General features: G+C 38.6%; 1 protein-coding gene across 5 annotated transcripts in view; it reads right to left on the reverse strand.

Annotated features, from left to right (window-relative positions):
- The window catches only part of SLC44A5 (solute carrier family 44 member 5), a 72,098-nt gene that overhangs the window by 13,248 nt on the left and 42,379 nt on the right, over positions 1 to 16,471 (reverse strand). For 4 of the 5 annotated variants that reach the window (XM_042031026.1, XM_042031025.1, XM_042031021.1 and 1 more), the window contains exons 6-15: positions 16,098 to 16,226; positions 15,267 to 15,327; positions 13,385 to 13,508; positions 12,407 to 12,490; positions 9,682 to 9,794; positions 9,123 to 9,254; positions 6,216 to 6,315; positions 3,379 to 3,471; positions 2,348 to 2,435; positions 414 to 676 (exon numbers count right to left, since the gene is read on the reverse strand). In XM_042031026.1, the coding sequence (XP_041886960.1) occupies positions 414 to 676; positions 2,348 to 2,435; positions 3,379 to 3,471; positions 6,216 to 6,315; positions 9,123 to 9,254; positions 9,682 to 9,794; positions 12,407 to 12,490; positions 13,385 to 13,508; positions 15,267 to 15,327; positions 16,098 to 16,226 (1,187 nt within the window). The remainder of the gene's footprint in view (positions 1 to 413; positions 677 to 2,347; positions 2,436 to 3,378; positions 3,472 to 6,215; positions 6,316 to 9,122; positions 9,255 to 9,681; positions 9,795 to 12,406; positions 12,491 to 13,384; positions 13,509 to 15,266; positions 15,328 to 16,097; positions 16,227 to 16,471) is intronic. The other variant, XM_042031022.1, reaches the window with a different exon arrangement.

Below are 16,471 nucleotides of genomic sequence, written 5' to 3' on the forward strand. Positions count from 1 at the left end.
GGTACATGAGGAGCTGGGAGGGGACATGGCCAGGATAGCTGACCCCAAATGACCCCAGGGATACCTCACACCATAGCGTGTGGTGCTCAGCAGGACCAGCTGGTGGAAGAAGGGGTAAGAGGAGAGCATTTGGAGTTGCGGAGTTTGTCTTCTCAAGTCACTGCTATACATGAAGAAGCCCTGCCGTACTGGGGATAGTTGAACACATGCCTGCCTGTGGGAAATGGGGAATGAATTCCTTGCTTTGCTTTTCTTGTGCATGCAGCTTTCTTTTACCTATTAAACTGTCTTCATCTCAGCCCACGTGTCAGCCAAGATTAAACCATAATGCTGACTAATCATTTTCATCTGATATTCTAAGACTGGCTTCCCTACATACACGACAAGGCTCACATCCAGCTCCCCAGTCTTACCGTATTGCTCGTCCAAATGAAGAGAAGAGTGGCCACAGTGGAATATCAGCTGGTTTTCGATAGGCCCAGTAATAAGAGGCAAAGGCACCAGCAAGGGTACACTGACCCAGTGCAATTGCAAAGTTCACCAGCCAGAGAAAGACAAAGGCATTGGCTAACTGGAAGATGAAGATGTACTTATGGTACAGGCTTTCTCCTCCATAAAACGCAAAAGTACACTGAGCACCTGGGCAGAATTTAGTCACGTTGGTTGTGTTAAAAGTCTAAATAGAAAGAGAAATAAACAACACAATCATAAGCAATGAATTCTATGTACACAGCCTCTGAAGTTTAGCAGGTTAATACAAATAACAACTCTGCTTGATGTTTCATTAGCTCATTCAAAACTGCAACACTATGTAACCTGTTTACATATTTAAGGATTCATATCAAAGACTTATGCAGTCTTATGCAAAGACTTAACTTTAAAGTAGGTGTCGGCAAATGGGGCTGTTCACCACATATCTGAAACCTGAATAAATGGAATTTGAATTTCAGGAATCTACTTTTAAGACATATAAATGCTTTGTTAGAGAAAATCTGCTCAATTAAAAATATATATATATTTATTTGAAAACCAGAGGCCAAATCAGATGTTCAGGTAAATCACTACAGTTGAAATGAAAAACTGAGCTATACAATTTAATACAAACAGTGGATGTGGACACAATTTAGCTTATGTATCTCAGAGTATTAAAAAAAGGATTAATCTTTACATTGAATTACTTTTCCCTATTTCTAGTGTTCATTTCATGTATTTGCTTGGTTTGGACATGAAATGAAACCAGATCAATTCTAATTCCTTTCTTTTGTAGTGTTTAAACATCAGCAGGGTGTTGTGCATCACCACTGCAGTACAATGGAATTTCCTGGGCATCAGTTTCTGCTCATTGCCTCTTGTCCCACAAAGCAGAGTCTGGTCCATGCTCTGCCCCTTCCCTGCAGATGCTGACAGACAGGGATGAGGGCCGCTCTCAGATGCGTCTCCTCTCAAGGCTGAACAGCCCCAAGCTCCCTCAGCCTTTCCTGGTCAGGGAGATGCTCCAGTCTCCCATCATCATCTCCACAGCCTCTGCTGAACCCGCTGCAGGAGCTCCATGTCCCTCTTGTCCTGAGGAGCCCAGACCTGGACACAGCACTCCAGAAGTGCCTCACAGGACTGAGCAGAGGGGCAGGATCACCTCCCTGACCCGCTGGAAATGCTCTTCCTGAAGCACCTCTTGGCCCTCAGCACAAACTGCTGGCTCAGGGACAGCTTGTCGTCTACCAGGATCCCCAGGTCCTTTTCCCCAGACCTGCCCTCCAGCAGGTCACCTGCAGCCTGTGCTGGTGCATGGGGTTATTTTTCCCCTGGTGCATAACCTTCGATAAATATTTCTAGTTTTTAAAGAATCCTTCAATTCAAATCCACAGTTGAGTAAAAACATTTGACCAAAGGCAAAATTAAAAAAAAAAAAAAATACAAAACTCAAAAAAACATTTTTTTGGAGCTTCATAAAGGTAATTACTGTGCCAGAAGAAGCTAAGCTTCTGCTTCAAATCATGACTAGTCCTGAGCAAGTCTGAGGCGCAGCTTTCAAAGTTTACCACTGCCTATAGAAGACCAAAAACAGACTCCTCACAAATTCAAGAACACCTTTCCAATAAAATTGTATTTCTGTCTCTTCCTTTCTCATCCTGTAAATTAGTTAACAGTTACAGAACAGTTTCACAAAAAAACTAGTTTATGTCTGTAAAACAAAGGAGTGTTACCTGATCACTAGGTAATATTTTCGGATTTAACACAGGGACTCATTATGTAAAATATGCACTTTTTTTACTAGCATAGCATTAACAGTGATTAAGAAATGCAATTTGTATAGCTCTCACTATAGGTAAATATTTGTGACACTTACCTCCGGGTCACAAGTCAGGTTTGCATACTTGCACAGCGTTTGATTAGCCATTACTTTATACACAGGTTCTCCTGATGTGGCCAGAAAACTGAATGAAGTATTTTAAGGAGGAATCACAGAACTGTGGGTTTTGAGCAACTTAGGATTCTGCAGTGGGTAACTCTGCAGAACCCAACTCTAAAGAACTTCAACTCTAAAGAAATTGTGTAGATAACAGAAAAACTGCTCTTGCTCTGCAGAGATGTTATCTGAAGGGTTGACAGACAAGACTGAGTACTCTCATTACTTAGAGAACTAAGGCAAACTCATACCTGGAGCTGGAAGGGGCAGGGGGCATAATCTTGAAAACTGTCCCCATTTCTCCTCCACATCTATCTTTCACAAGGCAGACTATGCAGTAGTTCTTGTATTTTAGCAGAAATAGATACAGAACGTAAGGATGAATTAACACTGTCCTGAACAGCAACAACTGATTCTCTTTGCATATGAAATAACAACTGGTTTTCAAATAGCAGTTTTCCCTTTTTTAAATCCTTACCAGATCCTTGCTGTTCAGGAGCAAACAGTGGTTGCTGTTAGGCAATTCAGAGAAGATAGTGCACTGTATATTCTCTCACTCCTTTCTCATGTTTCTGAACAAAACACACACAGAACCCACTCCACCTCCAGTTAACTAAGAAACCATTAACATCAGGCCTATAGAGCACACAGCACATTAAAGACCATATTCACTTTTTGCTGAGGGCCCTTTTCATCCCCCAGAGTCAGCCTCATGCAGTACACGAGGCCTTGTATGATCCCCATGCCTTGGCCTGAATTTTAGTCCAGGTCTTTCTAATTTGAATAAAAGCACTGTCCGATTTGTACATCACACGTAGATGTGCAGCGCGGAAGACTGCATCAGAAGAGTAAATGCTAAGTGACCAAACAGCCCTCTTAATATTGGTTTAATTAACGTGAAATAGCAGAAAATCATCTAGTCTTCCAAACCAGAAGACTTGCTCCAGATAGGTACACAGACAGAAGGATACACAGCTGTCACAGCCCAGTAGGAAATACAAATTGCAATGAGTAAGAAGGTGACGATTGGGTAGAACAGCGTAGACATTATATAGCCAATTGCCCTATAAAAGAAACAAAACATATCAATAAGCCACAACAATTTCAGAAACAAGGATTTTATCAGCCCTCTTCTAGCAATTTTACTTTGAGATCCTTGTTGACAGTCATAGCATAAGCTAGTGCTGGGATCTCAGAATACTGCAGGATTTTTTTTCTTATGTCTTCAAACCTTCACTTTGCCATTTCTACCACTCCACTTTTATCAATGGTACTACAGTGGACTTTATTAATTTGCCATGTTCCAGCCTCTCTTCTACTTTCTCCTTCTTCATGACTGCTTCAGAGATCCATCTCTTTCCAGGTTATTAACTGATTTCCATGACATCTCCTTGCTGACTGCTGCAGACATTATTACCCTTTATGTCCTTATCCCACTCTGCTCATCCTGCGTTCTTCCTTCACTCCTACAGACCTGAAACTACCTTGTTCTATTTTGTATTTGACAACTCTGTTCCCAGCAACTTTCCTGTCTTAAGTGCTAGCTATTTGGGGGCAGAGATAGTCAACTTGTCTTTGCAATGCCAGGACAGACTTACACCTTCCTGCGACTATGTGACTTTCCTTGCATGTGCCATAGATAAGAGGTGCTCACCTTGGACTACTGGCAGGCAAAACGAGTAATTGCCTTTTTCTGTTGACAGCTTATACACCTTCTTTTAATATCAAGGAGTATGTAGACTGATATTCTACTGCTAATCCTTGTGGCTAGAATGTGACTAGTGACTAGCAGGAACTTGAGCATGCCAGTTCCCACTATGCCAGGGGCTCCTTCTCTGTAAGTGGGAGTTGATACCACCCCTCTTGGTAAACTGGCTGCTGCTATCCTGCAAGTGAACACCGCCAGCTGGGTGTCTCACTGGATGGGAATTCAGAGAGTACGTGCTTTGTTCACTGAAGCTTACAGGTTGGCTCTCTTTACATGCCTGTAAGCTACGTCTTCCTGGTATTCTAAATTTTCTGTGGTTCTGTAAGCTTAACACAAGCCTTTTTGTCTAGTACTATTTCCTATGACTTATGGCACTTCTTATGCTATTGGTTTTATAGGATGCAGTTCCCAGAATGCAAAAGGAGAAGAATTTAGTCAGTTTCTAAGGGCAAAGTAGTAAATGCTGGGGGGAATGCAAGGAAACTCTGCAATGCAGAGGTTATGAGCAAAACATCGATTCTTGTCTTGAGTCCAGGACAAAAAAGTCCATTACGAGTCAGACAGGAGGACACAGCCTTATGCTGTCTGAGAAATAATCACAAATAATCACAACAAAAAAAAAGCTGTGTTCAGCAATTATTGGTAGGCCTCTTAGTTACCACTAAGACCATGACCTATTATTCCAACAAACTGATTAACAACTGTTGTTTCTAACTATGGATTTCAAGTCAATTACTGGCATTATAACTGTAATATTTTTGAAAATGTAGCTAAAAGGTACTGAAAAACATAATTTTATTTCCAGTCATTAGCACCTTACTTTTCATCTACCTAAATACAGGGCATGGTCTGTTAGGTTTACGGTAATTACATACAGTGTTTCATCTCGCCCGTTACGCATGAGAGCAAAAAGTTCATCTTCAAGTGACTACTCAGGAAGAAGTTTATGAACTTTCTAAAATCCTTCCACCTGTCAAGCTTGTGAACAAAGGTTTCGAAGAATGTTAAAAGTGTTCCTGGATTTTAATGAACAGGAATTAAAGAGTATAATTTAGTGCTGCCTAAATTAATTGCTATGCTCTAATTGCACAGTAGCATAAGACAGGAAATAGATACCTGGCTAAATGCAGAACTTCAGTATTTCTTAATCCCATCACAAAAATCCCAAATCCTGATTCCCAGGAACCACAATGTCAACAGAGATGGCAGAAAACCACAAGCAAGTGCATATGGACGAACTCAGAGCTAACTCTATGTCCTCTAAGAAGAGAGCCTTGCTTTCACGGCCTATGAGACTGTAGCCTATTTGCAATGAAATCCAAGGGCCTGATGTAAGTCAGTCAGTTTTAAATCCATTTATCTTTTGTAATATTCCCATAAGGAAAAAAAAAAAAACAAACCAAAAAACCTAAGTGTTCACACTCTGTAAAACAGGAACCACTGTGAACAAAGCCTATGCAGATTTCAGGAAACACACAATGAAGAGGCCCCTTAGGCCTTCAACTCTCATATCCTGCTCTGCTTTCTTCTTTACTGAGAGCTGAAAAGAAATACCTTAGACTGCACCCTCTTACAATGTCTGGTCACAGAAGTCTCCTTTTCTCTCTGCAGGTTTATGCCTATCCACACAGAAGTTTGATTGAAGCCAGTAGAATCTCCTAGTCTTTCCTAAATAGAAGCCACAGCCAAAACAACACCAATCCTCTACCACTAGTATATGACTCCAGAGACAATCCAACGATAGAGTGAAGTTGGCACTTATAGGTCCCAAGCTCCTGTTAACAGTATACCACACTTAGCTTTTCTGCTGAGACACCTTCTTGCACTGAGGATATATGGTAACATCAACAGTGTATGTATTCTTAAGGCAAGAAGTGGAGAGATAAGAAATACCTTACTTAAAAGAGAAAGCTCTTTTAAGCACAACCTCATTAAGAGGTAACTGGCATTCCTTATATTACCTGCTTGGTTTAACAAATGCAGTGTTGTATTTTAATCCCCAACTTTCTGCTCTTGGTAGTGCAAGACGGAGCTCAAGAAGAGTGTACTCTAGGGATCATTTAACAAAATTCAACATATATTAAAATCAGGCAAACGTACCTACTACCTTCCTTCAACAGTGCAATAGCAATCCGGATCCGATTTCTTAGGAAGATCAGCATCAGTATGATAATGACCTCAACACCACAAAGTATTATCACTGTAAAGAAACAAATAAAGAAATTATCAAGAACCAAACCAATATGCTGCCTCTGTAATTTTTTTCCTTGTAATTTGAACCATTGTTCATGAACTCTGTAAAATTCTCTGCTTGAGCAGTTCTTTCTCCAACTGCACCTGCCAAACTTAATCCCATTTCATAGGTTTCTAAGTCCAATTGTAAAAAAATTCTGTATGCAGAGAGTCAGTCAGAATGTGTACAACCCTGATATTAGCATTTATATTTTTAACAGAAAAATAGAACATATAATTCTCAGACAAAGATAAAAATTTACTTCAATGTAACTGCGGTATCTAGCCTTAGATACAGTTCATCCGTTACATATTCTACTTTTCATTAAAAAGCATTTTGCTCGTACTACAAGCATTTGTTCATACTATACTGTTGTTCATTTGTAGTATTTAGATAATAAAAAATAGGAGATGAAGAGTCAAGTTTTTCATGGAGAGTGCATTTTTCAGATCTATATTGTTCTAAAATTTCGATGTACCAAAATCAATAGGTTTGTTTGAGTATTAACCCGGCATGAGCTCCTTTCAACTCATTTGAGTTTAAAAAAAAAAAAAGAGAGAGTAAGGACAGTTCTGGACAAACTACTTTCACTTTCCAGTTCTGCTGCTGGAATCATGCTCTGATATTAGAGAGCTGAGAGCTCTTAGTTATAAGCAGTATTTAAATCGTAACTCTGATGTCAGTAGAGTCTGCTTCTGTCTGATTCCTATTTGTGTTGGTTCAACACCTACTTCTGTGGTAGAAAGTAAGAAAATTCTGTGAACTTCATCTAGAGAAGACGGAGTCTTTAATGCCTGAAGCACACATCCTGTGACTCTGAGACATACCCGTTTATTTTTGGTGCTTCAGATCATTAGACAACACTTAAACCAGCCCAGTAGGGGCAGGTTGTTGTATGCAGCAGGACCTGTCTCCTCCAGCTGAAACCAAGAAGTTCTGTGGAGGGAGAGAAAGACAGAAGGGACAGTACCCTTAAGAATCCCAAAACTTATATTAAGGTTTGCAAAGGAACATGAGATTTGGCTTTAGGTCCCACAGCTTAGACACAGTCTCAGAGTATCAGACCCAATAGTCACAGATGATGCTGAATTGCAGTCCCAAGTATTACCCTTGGCAACAGAACTGCAGGTGGCAAGTGACTACTGTGGTGCTCAGAGCCATAGACCTTGTTCAGAACGAAGTTTTTATTAAACACATTTCAATCCCATTTTCCCAAGAAGGAATATACAAACAGGTTTCTTTAAAGTTGGTCTCATTCCAGCTTGGCTCTTAGGTTAATGTACTTGTCTGAAACATTAAGAAAAAGGCAAGCAACATCAGTACATGGTGAGTTCTAGACTAGGACTCTATGTTTTCTTCAAGGATATATAACGATTTACTTTGCTGGGTGATTCTGGAAAAGCAATTTAATTGCTGAGTACCTCAATTTATTCATGTGAAAGTGACACTAAACTCTAGATAAACTATATACTGGCTGCTAAGAATCAGGCAGGGGAAGAGCTTGAAGAGTCACAAGAAAAAAAACCATAATACAGTCCTAATATTCTCTAGGGAGAGCACACCAAAAAGCTCTGCCCCAACAATATATAGAAGATGCCTCATAAGCTCAATGATCCAACACAGAGGTGAACAAAGGCACAAAGAAGATAAACGAGATTTAAGCAGCAAACTACTGTTCTAATAATTTAGCTACCAATAGGGAGAGGCAGTGTTTTCGGTTATGACCCATTCATCACCAGTTAAGAGTCTGCATGTCTTCTAATAGAGCAGAAACAGGAGTGCAAGTAATATTTGACAGGTATTTCTTCTCTCTTCTGCCCCTCCTTTATTGGGGAGGAATGTGTATGCTGCAGGCTGTCTTGTTCCAGTAGGATTTTGTTTAAAATACACTGTCCTTGTAAGAGAAGGCAATGGAGCATTTCTGAAAATAAAGGTCACGAAATTTGCTACAGTTCATTCCACAGTCTTAGATCAGACTCCAAGAAAATTCAGTGACATGAATGTAAACTGACGGGAGACCTCACTGTGGTCTTCAATATCCTCACAAGGGGAAGTAGATGGGCAGGTACTGATCTCTTCATTCTTGTGACCAGTGACAGGACTCGAGGGAACAGCTGGAGCTGGGTCAGGGGGGTTTAGGTGGGAGATCAGGAGAAGGTTCTTCCCCCAGAGTCAGGCACTGAACAGGCTCCCCAGGGAATGATCATGGCTCTGAGGCTGCCAGAGCTCAAGGAACGTTTGGACAATACTCTCAGGCACAAGGTGGGATTGTTGGGGTGTCCTGTGCAGGGCTAGGAACTGGACTTGATGATCCTGAAGGGCCACTTCCAACTCAGCATATTTTATGGTTCTAAGATACAAGGAAGTGCAGTTATTAATGTGACTTATTAATGTCATTTCTGGGGCTCTCAAATAGGGGGGAAAAATAATCTGAGAGAAAAGTACCCTTCCTTATGCAACTTCACCATCACTAACTTAATTATCACCTTCTGCTTTCCCCATGATGAAGACTGAACACACAGGAAGTAGAATGCTAATAACAAAAGATTTTTTTTCACTCTTACCACTAGTGTAATTGCATTATTTCCCTTTACAAATATAGTAGTCTCCTTGAAAAAAGCACATTTTTACACAATACAAAGGAAGGGAATTCTGCTTTCTTCTCTGAGCAACATGTGTAGAGGAGGAGATTTACCAAGGCAGAAAGTGTATCAAGACACTGATTGATTTTCCTGAATATCCATTAACAGATACCAAATTTAAAGGGCACTTACTAAATGCTAACCATGTTTGCCTCAGTTGCAGGTACACTTTGAAGTCTGTCTGGAATCCAATATCATAAACAGTGAGGTCAGATCCAGGTATTCCTTTAAGATGATCATACTCCCAGTAACAATGCCAGATGCCTTTTAAAAAACAATCAATATAACAGGAGTGTGTCTGAAGAATGCAAAGACAAATTTAAAAAAAAATCTTACAAGCCAAGTGTTTTGCTTTTGTATAAGCCTGTCAGGTAAGCAAAACCCAAAAATGCATCACTATGAGACTAGTCAGTCATGATATCACATATATGAGAAAGAAATACCAGTACAGGTGATCACAGACTAAGCATACTGTGCATAGATAATGCAGGTTACTACATCCACTGCTAAGTATCAGCACAGCTGGATTCTTACTATATTTTGCTGCCGTTTATGTCCTCACTTAACTGTGGCTAAAACTAGGCATTAATTCACCCAATTGTAGCATTTAATTGAAGTAACTACTGTTTTTCCTTGCCCAAACTTAAGCAATAAGAAAAAATAGTCTCAGAGGCTAGAAAATTACACCTACCATAACCTATAATTCCAATCACACCAAAGATGAAAATCCAGAAGAGAACCCCAGCTGTGAACCTCAATAGCACAAGAAAGAGCAGACTCAGCATCATTGCAATGAACAGCCCACTAGAAAGTGAAGAAACAGAAACACAGGGAAAACAAGTGTGAGAATCTATTCACTTTCCTGTTACTCCAAATGAGGGTCACTTCATCTCACGTAAGAGAATGATTTTTAAAAATGTATTTCAAAATCTTCATTATGAAATACATTCTCATAGCTGTTATCTGCCATTACAAACAAACGGCTTATATATGATGATCTCACAGGGCAGAGCCTGAAATGTTTATGTGCACTAGGTTCTCAGGCTGATTGAATGGGATTAATATAATGCCTTTTTTGTCCCTTACACCAGCTGAAAAACTCACTGTCTTTTTCAGGCCATGGTCTAATCTACAGTACAAAAAGTTAAATAGGAGGAATACCTATGTGTGGGGAAGTTGCTGGTTTAAGTCCTCCACTGAAAATCCCTGCTTGCAAAGAAACAATGTTAGTAAACAACATTCTAGGAGCTTCCTAGAAAGAAAAAAGAATTAAATTTAGGAGGAAAACCATGAAGAGGTTAGTAGGACATAATTTCTACTCATCACCGCTTCTACTAATCAGAAGAGGAAATGATCAGGGCATTACGATGCATGGAAAGAAACTGTTAAAAGCCTTTCTATGGAGCTCCTAGGAAAGACATCTACAGTGCCTTCTCTTCATTAATATAATATAATATAATATAATATAATATAATAATATATTTGTTTTCATTTCACTCCTAGAAAGCAAGTCAGAAAGGAAAAAATTACTGCAAAAGGCTTTTTTACTCCATAAGGCTTTCTAAACCATTATGAATAAAGCAAAATGAATATTAATCCCATCAAACAAATATCCAGCTCAGGTGCTTCAAAGAACATTTAATGTCTCACTATTTTTAGTAGGTGTTACATCAGAATTTTTTATTAGTACAGACTCAAAAAAATTTAAACCCCCTTCTTGCCTGTGCTCAGTAACTTTTCTTCTGAATGTTCCCAGCTTATTTAGCCAATAACCAAAGCTAAAAAATGGGACAGCCTGATCATAAAAAATCAAAAGCAGATGTTTTGGGCAAACTAAGCCAGATGTGCAGAAGGACAATACAAAAATAACATCAGCTTATTTAGTTAAACCTTTTGTAAGCTTGCCTTAAGTCCTACCCCTTTAAAGGCTTCCTAACCTGATGTACTTTCTCTGTCTGAATGACTTACTGAAATTCAGGATGTATTCCTCAAGAAAAGTTGTTGTTTTGGAGTTCCATCTTGAAAGCAGTAAATTATCTTTATCTAAAGTTATCTTCAGCTATATGTGAGTCCTAGTAACACCAAAACTGAGTACACAGTAGCAACTGTCTTCAACAGACTAGTTCCCTTAAACTGAGGCTTGAAGCCGTAGTTCTTTTGGGGTATGCTAAAAAGACTACAGCAATTCCGTATTTAAATTTTAATCCAGCCTCCCTTCACTGTTAAGCCTTCACTGTCATCACCCAAATTCTGGAACTTAAATATATTTGTCCAGAAATAATTTGATCTATGCTATCATTTGGTGAAAAGTGAGAAGAAAATTCTATCCAACTACTTTAAAGTAGCAACGCTTCCTTACAAAAAAAATATCGTATTTGAAATGTGGAAACTTGCTTCAATATTTAGAATTGCTGTTCAAAAAGATTGTCAGTTCCCTGTCCTATGTGTTCAGTGGTATCTCCTTTGAAAGAATCTGTACCATAAGCCTGGTTTCAGTAAGAGACAGAGAGACCCAAGCGTGCTGAGTATCTGTCAGTCTCCTGCCACTAAACATTGTGAGCAGAGTATCAGACTATGAGAAAGCTGTCTTTCCACCAGTGACTGAATACCTTTAAAAGCTGACAACTTGCGTTTCTGAACTGACTAAATCTCCAAATTATTATCTAACGTATGTATTAATAGTCATGGATTTGCATTCAGGATTGACTAATGTAGTATGCTTAACATGTGCATGTTACAGGTTCTCACCTGGAGACGACTTCTGCTCCTGTTTAAAAAGATCAACACCCTGGGCCATTAAAACCAATATTAATGGGCCAAGAATTCACAAATACTTACATATTCGCTTCAGCAAAGTAGCTACTTCTTCTGTTTCAGTGCTGCATTTTAATTAAGTGGTGATTAATGAATATCAATTACAATATAAGGTTAATACTGTTCAGTAATTTTGGTTCTTGATGCCTGCTGCATTGGATTTGTGGATTTATATTGGCCTTTGGGATTTGAATGGATTTAACTGTATATTTCTTGCACAAATTTAGAAACTATCTGTTTTATATATATATACTAGTGACACTGCGACTGGCTTGAAAGTCACTTAATTAAGATTTTTCAGTTTTGGAATTACCACACACATGGGTCCTGCAAAGGAACACAGCACCATCTAATTTTCTGTCTGGCAGGACATTAAAAAGCTATTCCAGATCAACTGACACTCTGTGTATGTATGCTGTACTATCCTTACCTCACGCACAGAACCATAACAACCTTACTATCATGCGATAAAAGAAAATTACAGTTCCTCCTTGAGTTTTTAAGTAGGACTTGTACCAAACACATACATGATCTATGTTTTTATTCCCTGCACACTCCAAAAAGAGTTTGGAAACACTAAAAATACCAAAAAAACCCCTTACATTAAAATCCAATACCAAGAAATGGCATAGTCTTCAAAAATTTTCATTCCAACTGATCTTGCATCCAGGACATTATTGATGCCACTGAGAAAAGACAAATCAAAGAAAAGGTTGCTTCAGAAAAAGAAAAGGAGAATTTATTTAGACAACAAATAGGATCAGTGAAAGAATTTGAAATATCTTTGCTAGCGATAAGAGTATATTACAATTTTTTAGCTCCAGTTCTGTCACTGAGCCAACATCAATCACATTTAGAGCAAAGAAAAAAACTGCATAAGAATGTCTCTATCAGTCCTGAAAAAAAATTTATTAAAAAGGCTTTATTGTCAGAATTGCTTATTATGTCACAAGACAAGTGTATACTATCAATATCTGCAATGTACCAAGGGACAAACACTTGTAATCTAGAACTGCTAATAGCACAGAACCAGAAAGCAGGTCAGTGAAGCAACTTCATGGAACTGTTTTCCTATCCTGCAGAGTGCTTGCCCATATAATTGTTTTCTGAAGAATAGCCCAATACATTAATTACTTTTTGCCAAAAGCAGGACCACTCTGATGAGGTGAGATGCCCAAAGTACTAGGCCAGCCCATGATAGTGGAAAGGTCGTCACGTAACAGGATAGCCAAGGCCACTACTGGCTGGCCTGAGTCCTGCAGCATGAGGATTGCATCTTGAACCTCATTAAACCCTCCTAGCAAAACTAATTTTTGCTAAGAAAAACAAGAATCATTTCAACAAATGACTGAGACAATCAGACTAAAACTTTTCGCACTTTTGGCTCTTTTCTGCACACCACAGTGCTGGATTTCCTTGATGGAACTTTGGAAGTGCTCAGGCACAGAGAGACCATTTACTACCAAGTCTTGCTTGGGTAACCTCAGTCATTTGCTACAACAGATTCTGATTATTTTTCCATTACTAAATTATTGCACAATCTCAGAATTCAACAAACACTGAAGAAGGGTAAAACCTACTTTGCAGCTTCCCTGAGATCAGTTACATTTCTCGTTTTCCCTCTTCCATCTTTGAATGTAGTCTGATTTGCCACGGTCAACACACCATTCTTTGTGGAGAAGTCTGGGAAGCATCTCTTCAAAACTATTCAAAATATCAAAACAAAGCCTGCATATTACATTTCATGTCAAGCTCCGCTTTTATCATGTGTGTTTTGTAAAATATTTAAATAATTACAGATTCACAGTCAATTGTTTTTCAACTGATTATCTAACAATATGTTGACTTTGACAGAGCTTGGAAGAACCATTACATTCAAGATTATGGTTTTTATGCTCTGGGGCATTTTTGTCTAAGCTCAGGCAGGGTGGGATCATAGATTTCATCTAGAGGTTCTAGGTCCTACCAAATAACAACAGCACTATATGTAGGCGTTTAAGAATTTGTAATACATGTGGAACTTACTCTCTGTCAGCATCTGGGCAGCTTATAAAAACTGCAGCTTCTCAAATTATTATATAATATATATATAATATAATATTATATATATATAATATTATATATATATAATATATAATATTATATATATATAAAATATTATATTATATATATATATAATATATATATATAATATAAAATTACCATTTTATGGTAATAATCAGACCAGCCCCCAGGGACAGATTCAGCTTCACTGGTCACAAATCATACTAGCACCCAAAACAATACATAACAGCAAGTGTCAGTTTCCTTATATGCCAGATGAGCTCCAGTCACTATCACTAGATACTCTTGGAGATGAAGCAATGGAAAAAAGAAAGAAACTACTGGTTAGAGAGAGGGAGAAGGAGATTATAAAAAAGTGAGAAAAGGAGAGATGTTTGCGTACTCATTTATGCTGCCCTGTTCTTTGCTGCAAAACATCCTTGGTTTCATTCCAAAGAGAAGAGCAGGTGAGTCCTCCTTCACAGCTGTACTTCATATAACCATTCAGTGCTTTCCTTACCAGATTCCAATAAATACCGATGCCAGGGTTCAATATTCAGTCTGGTGTATCTCCCCCAGCAATTATTCTGACTAAATGATTAAGCAACATATCTTAACATATCTTTTCCTCCCTCTGTAATCTTTGCCCCTTGATGTAGTCTAAAAGAATGTAAGAGCTTCTTTGCAAATTATTTTATGTGTTTTGGGTCAGTACTTCAGTTTTCATACAAATTCATACTCTGTTTTAAAAATTAATCCATATTTTCTCCTTTTAATGACCTGTTCCTGGTTTACATGATCCCTACTTTAAAGTATGGCAAAAATAAACAGCAATTTCTTATTTCTGTAAGATTCTGTGTCAGTACTACACTTGTGCAGCTGAGATGACCTCTGAGATCAGTGGTAATCTACTCAGAAACACTTGCCGACCATAGTGACACCCTTAATTCTCTGTATCCCCTTAATTCCTCTGTATGCCCTGCGTAGCCAGCATTGCACTGAAAAGAGAGCTGCATTGTAACTGAGCTGAAGTATCATTTGAACTTGAACAGCTGGCCATATGATCCTTCCAACATTGGTAGCATTTTCTTTATGCCAATGTCATTGCTTGTTCTCATTTTGGAAGGCACAATTTAAGCTGAAGAGCTTTTGCTATCAGTGATGATTCAAGAGCAAGAAAGAGCTCAGCTTGACCTGATCACACTCTGAATGTTCCCAGATGACTGTCAGAAAAAATATTAATAAATATTTATACATTTAAATTGAATTGATTTATACTTTAAAACTGAATGGATGTCAATGTCAGATAACAGACAGCTCCGAGCAATGTTGCCACAAAACATATTTCAGACTGGAGTTGTGCTTTAATATGAATGCTCACAATCTGCTAAGATGTGTGTAAGAAGTAGAACCACTCACAAGGCCTGCTTGGAATGATCATCGAAGGACAATCTTCATCACGTAGGACTTGAGCAACAGACTAAAAAGGGGAAAAATAGGAATGCTGAATACATAGCAGTGTAACTACTGTTTTTTGTTTCTCACCCAGTCTGAGGGAATGCCCCAAACTGGGCTTTGTAGCCTCCTCCCTAAATTTCACTGGTGGAGCTGCAAGATACATTTATATCTAAGTGAGAATCCAAATTGTCATTGTGATTTGGGAAAAGACTATTCTTCTTTTCTATTGACAAAAGAAAAGACCTTTGGATCAGCATCTAAGCTGGAACTGACTGGGCAATTGTTCCTTGCCTGCCCTTCACCTTTTCTCTCAAAGAAAAGTAAGAATTTAACCCAATTAATATAGCTGAATTTCAAGGCATTTTAAAGATGGGAGAAGCAATACAGTACATTTGAATGCAAAATCAATTACATGAAGGATAGATTAATTTTCTTAGCTTTCTAAGTAGCTATAGATGATTTAGGAGCCTTAAGAATTGGTTTGAGACACTCCACTCTACTGCTGTGGGGTACCTAAGTACTAAAGGATACTGCTTGCCACAGTACTGCAACTACACGAGTAGCTGCAGATAGTCTATTAAGCAAACAGCAATCATTTGAAGAGTGGGAGCTTTAGTGTGCATTCAAGACCTTCACCCCGGATTAAACAACTGTCAAATGCCATAAATGGGACATCTCCTTATATGCTGAAAACAGAATAATTCGAATCTTTGATGCAGCTCAATAAAATCATGCATATTACATACTGCTTGAAGAAAAAATGTACCTTATCATCTACTGATACATACACACCTTGCGAGGATTGTTAAAACCAGGTTTGCAGAACTGCCTGAAGTAATTCCACTGATCTGGTCTATATCTGTAGGAAGCCTGAACATCAATGTAGGTTGCAAACCTGTCTGGGCACTTTGAGACACAAAGCTGCAAGAAAGAAAAAAGTAAGTAAAGATACACTCTGGGTAGAGAAGGGTAAGGAAAGTTGGTGTAATGAAAAAGCAAGGAAAATCCCACTGCCTTCAGTAATATTTACTGCAGGATTTAGAAAGGGACATATGTTGTCCTTTTGATTCCCTAAATGAATATTTCTAGAATTCTTTGATAGAAAACACTTTCAAAGTGCATTCTCCTCATATCTGGCATACCAAGCCCCTCTCTGTATCTTCTTA

The sequence above is a fragment of the Corvus kubaryi genome, unplaced genomic scaffold, assembly GCF_017639235.1.
Source record: "Corvus kubaryi isolate FWS band 111438036 unplaced genomic scaffold, C.kubaryi_AGA036_p1.0 37334, whole genome shotgun sequence".
In the NCBI taxonomy this organism is placed as follows: Eukaryota; Metazoa; Chordata; class Aves; order Passeriformes; family Corvidae; genus Corvus; species Corvus kubaryi.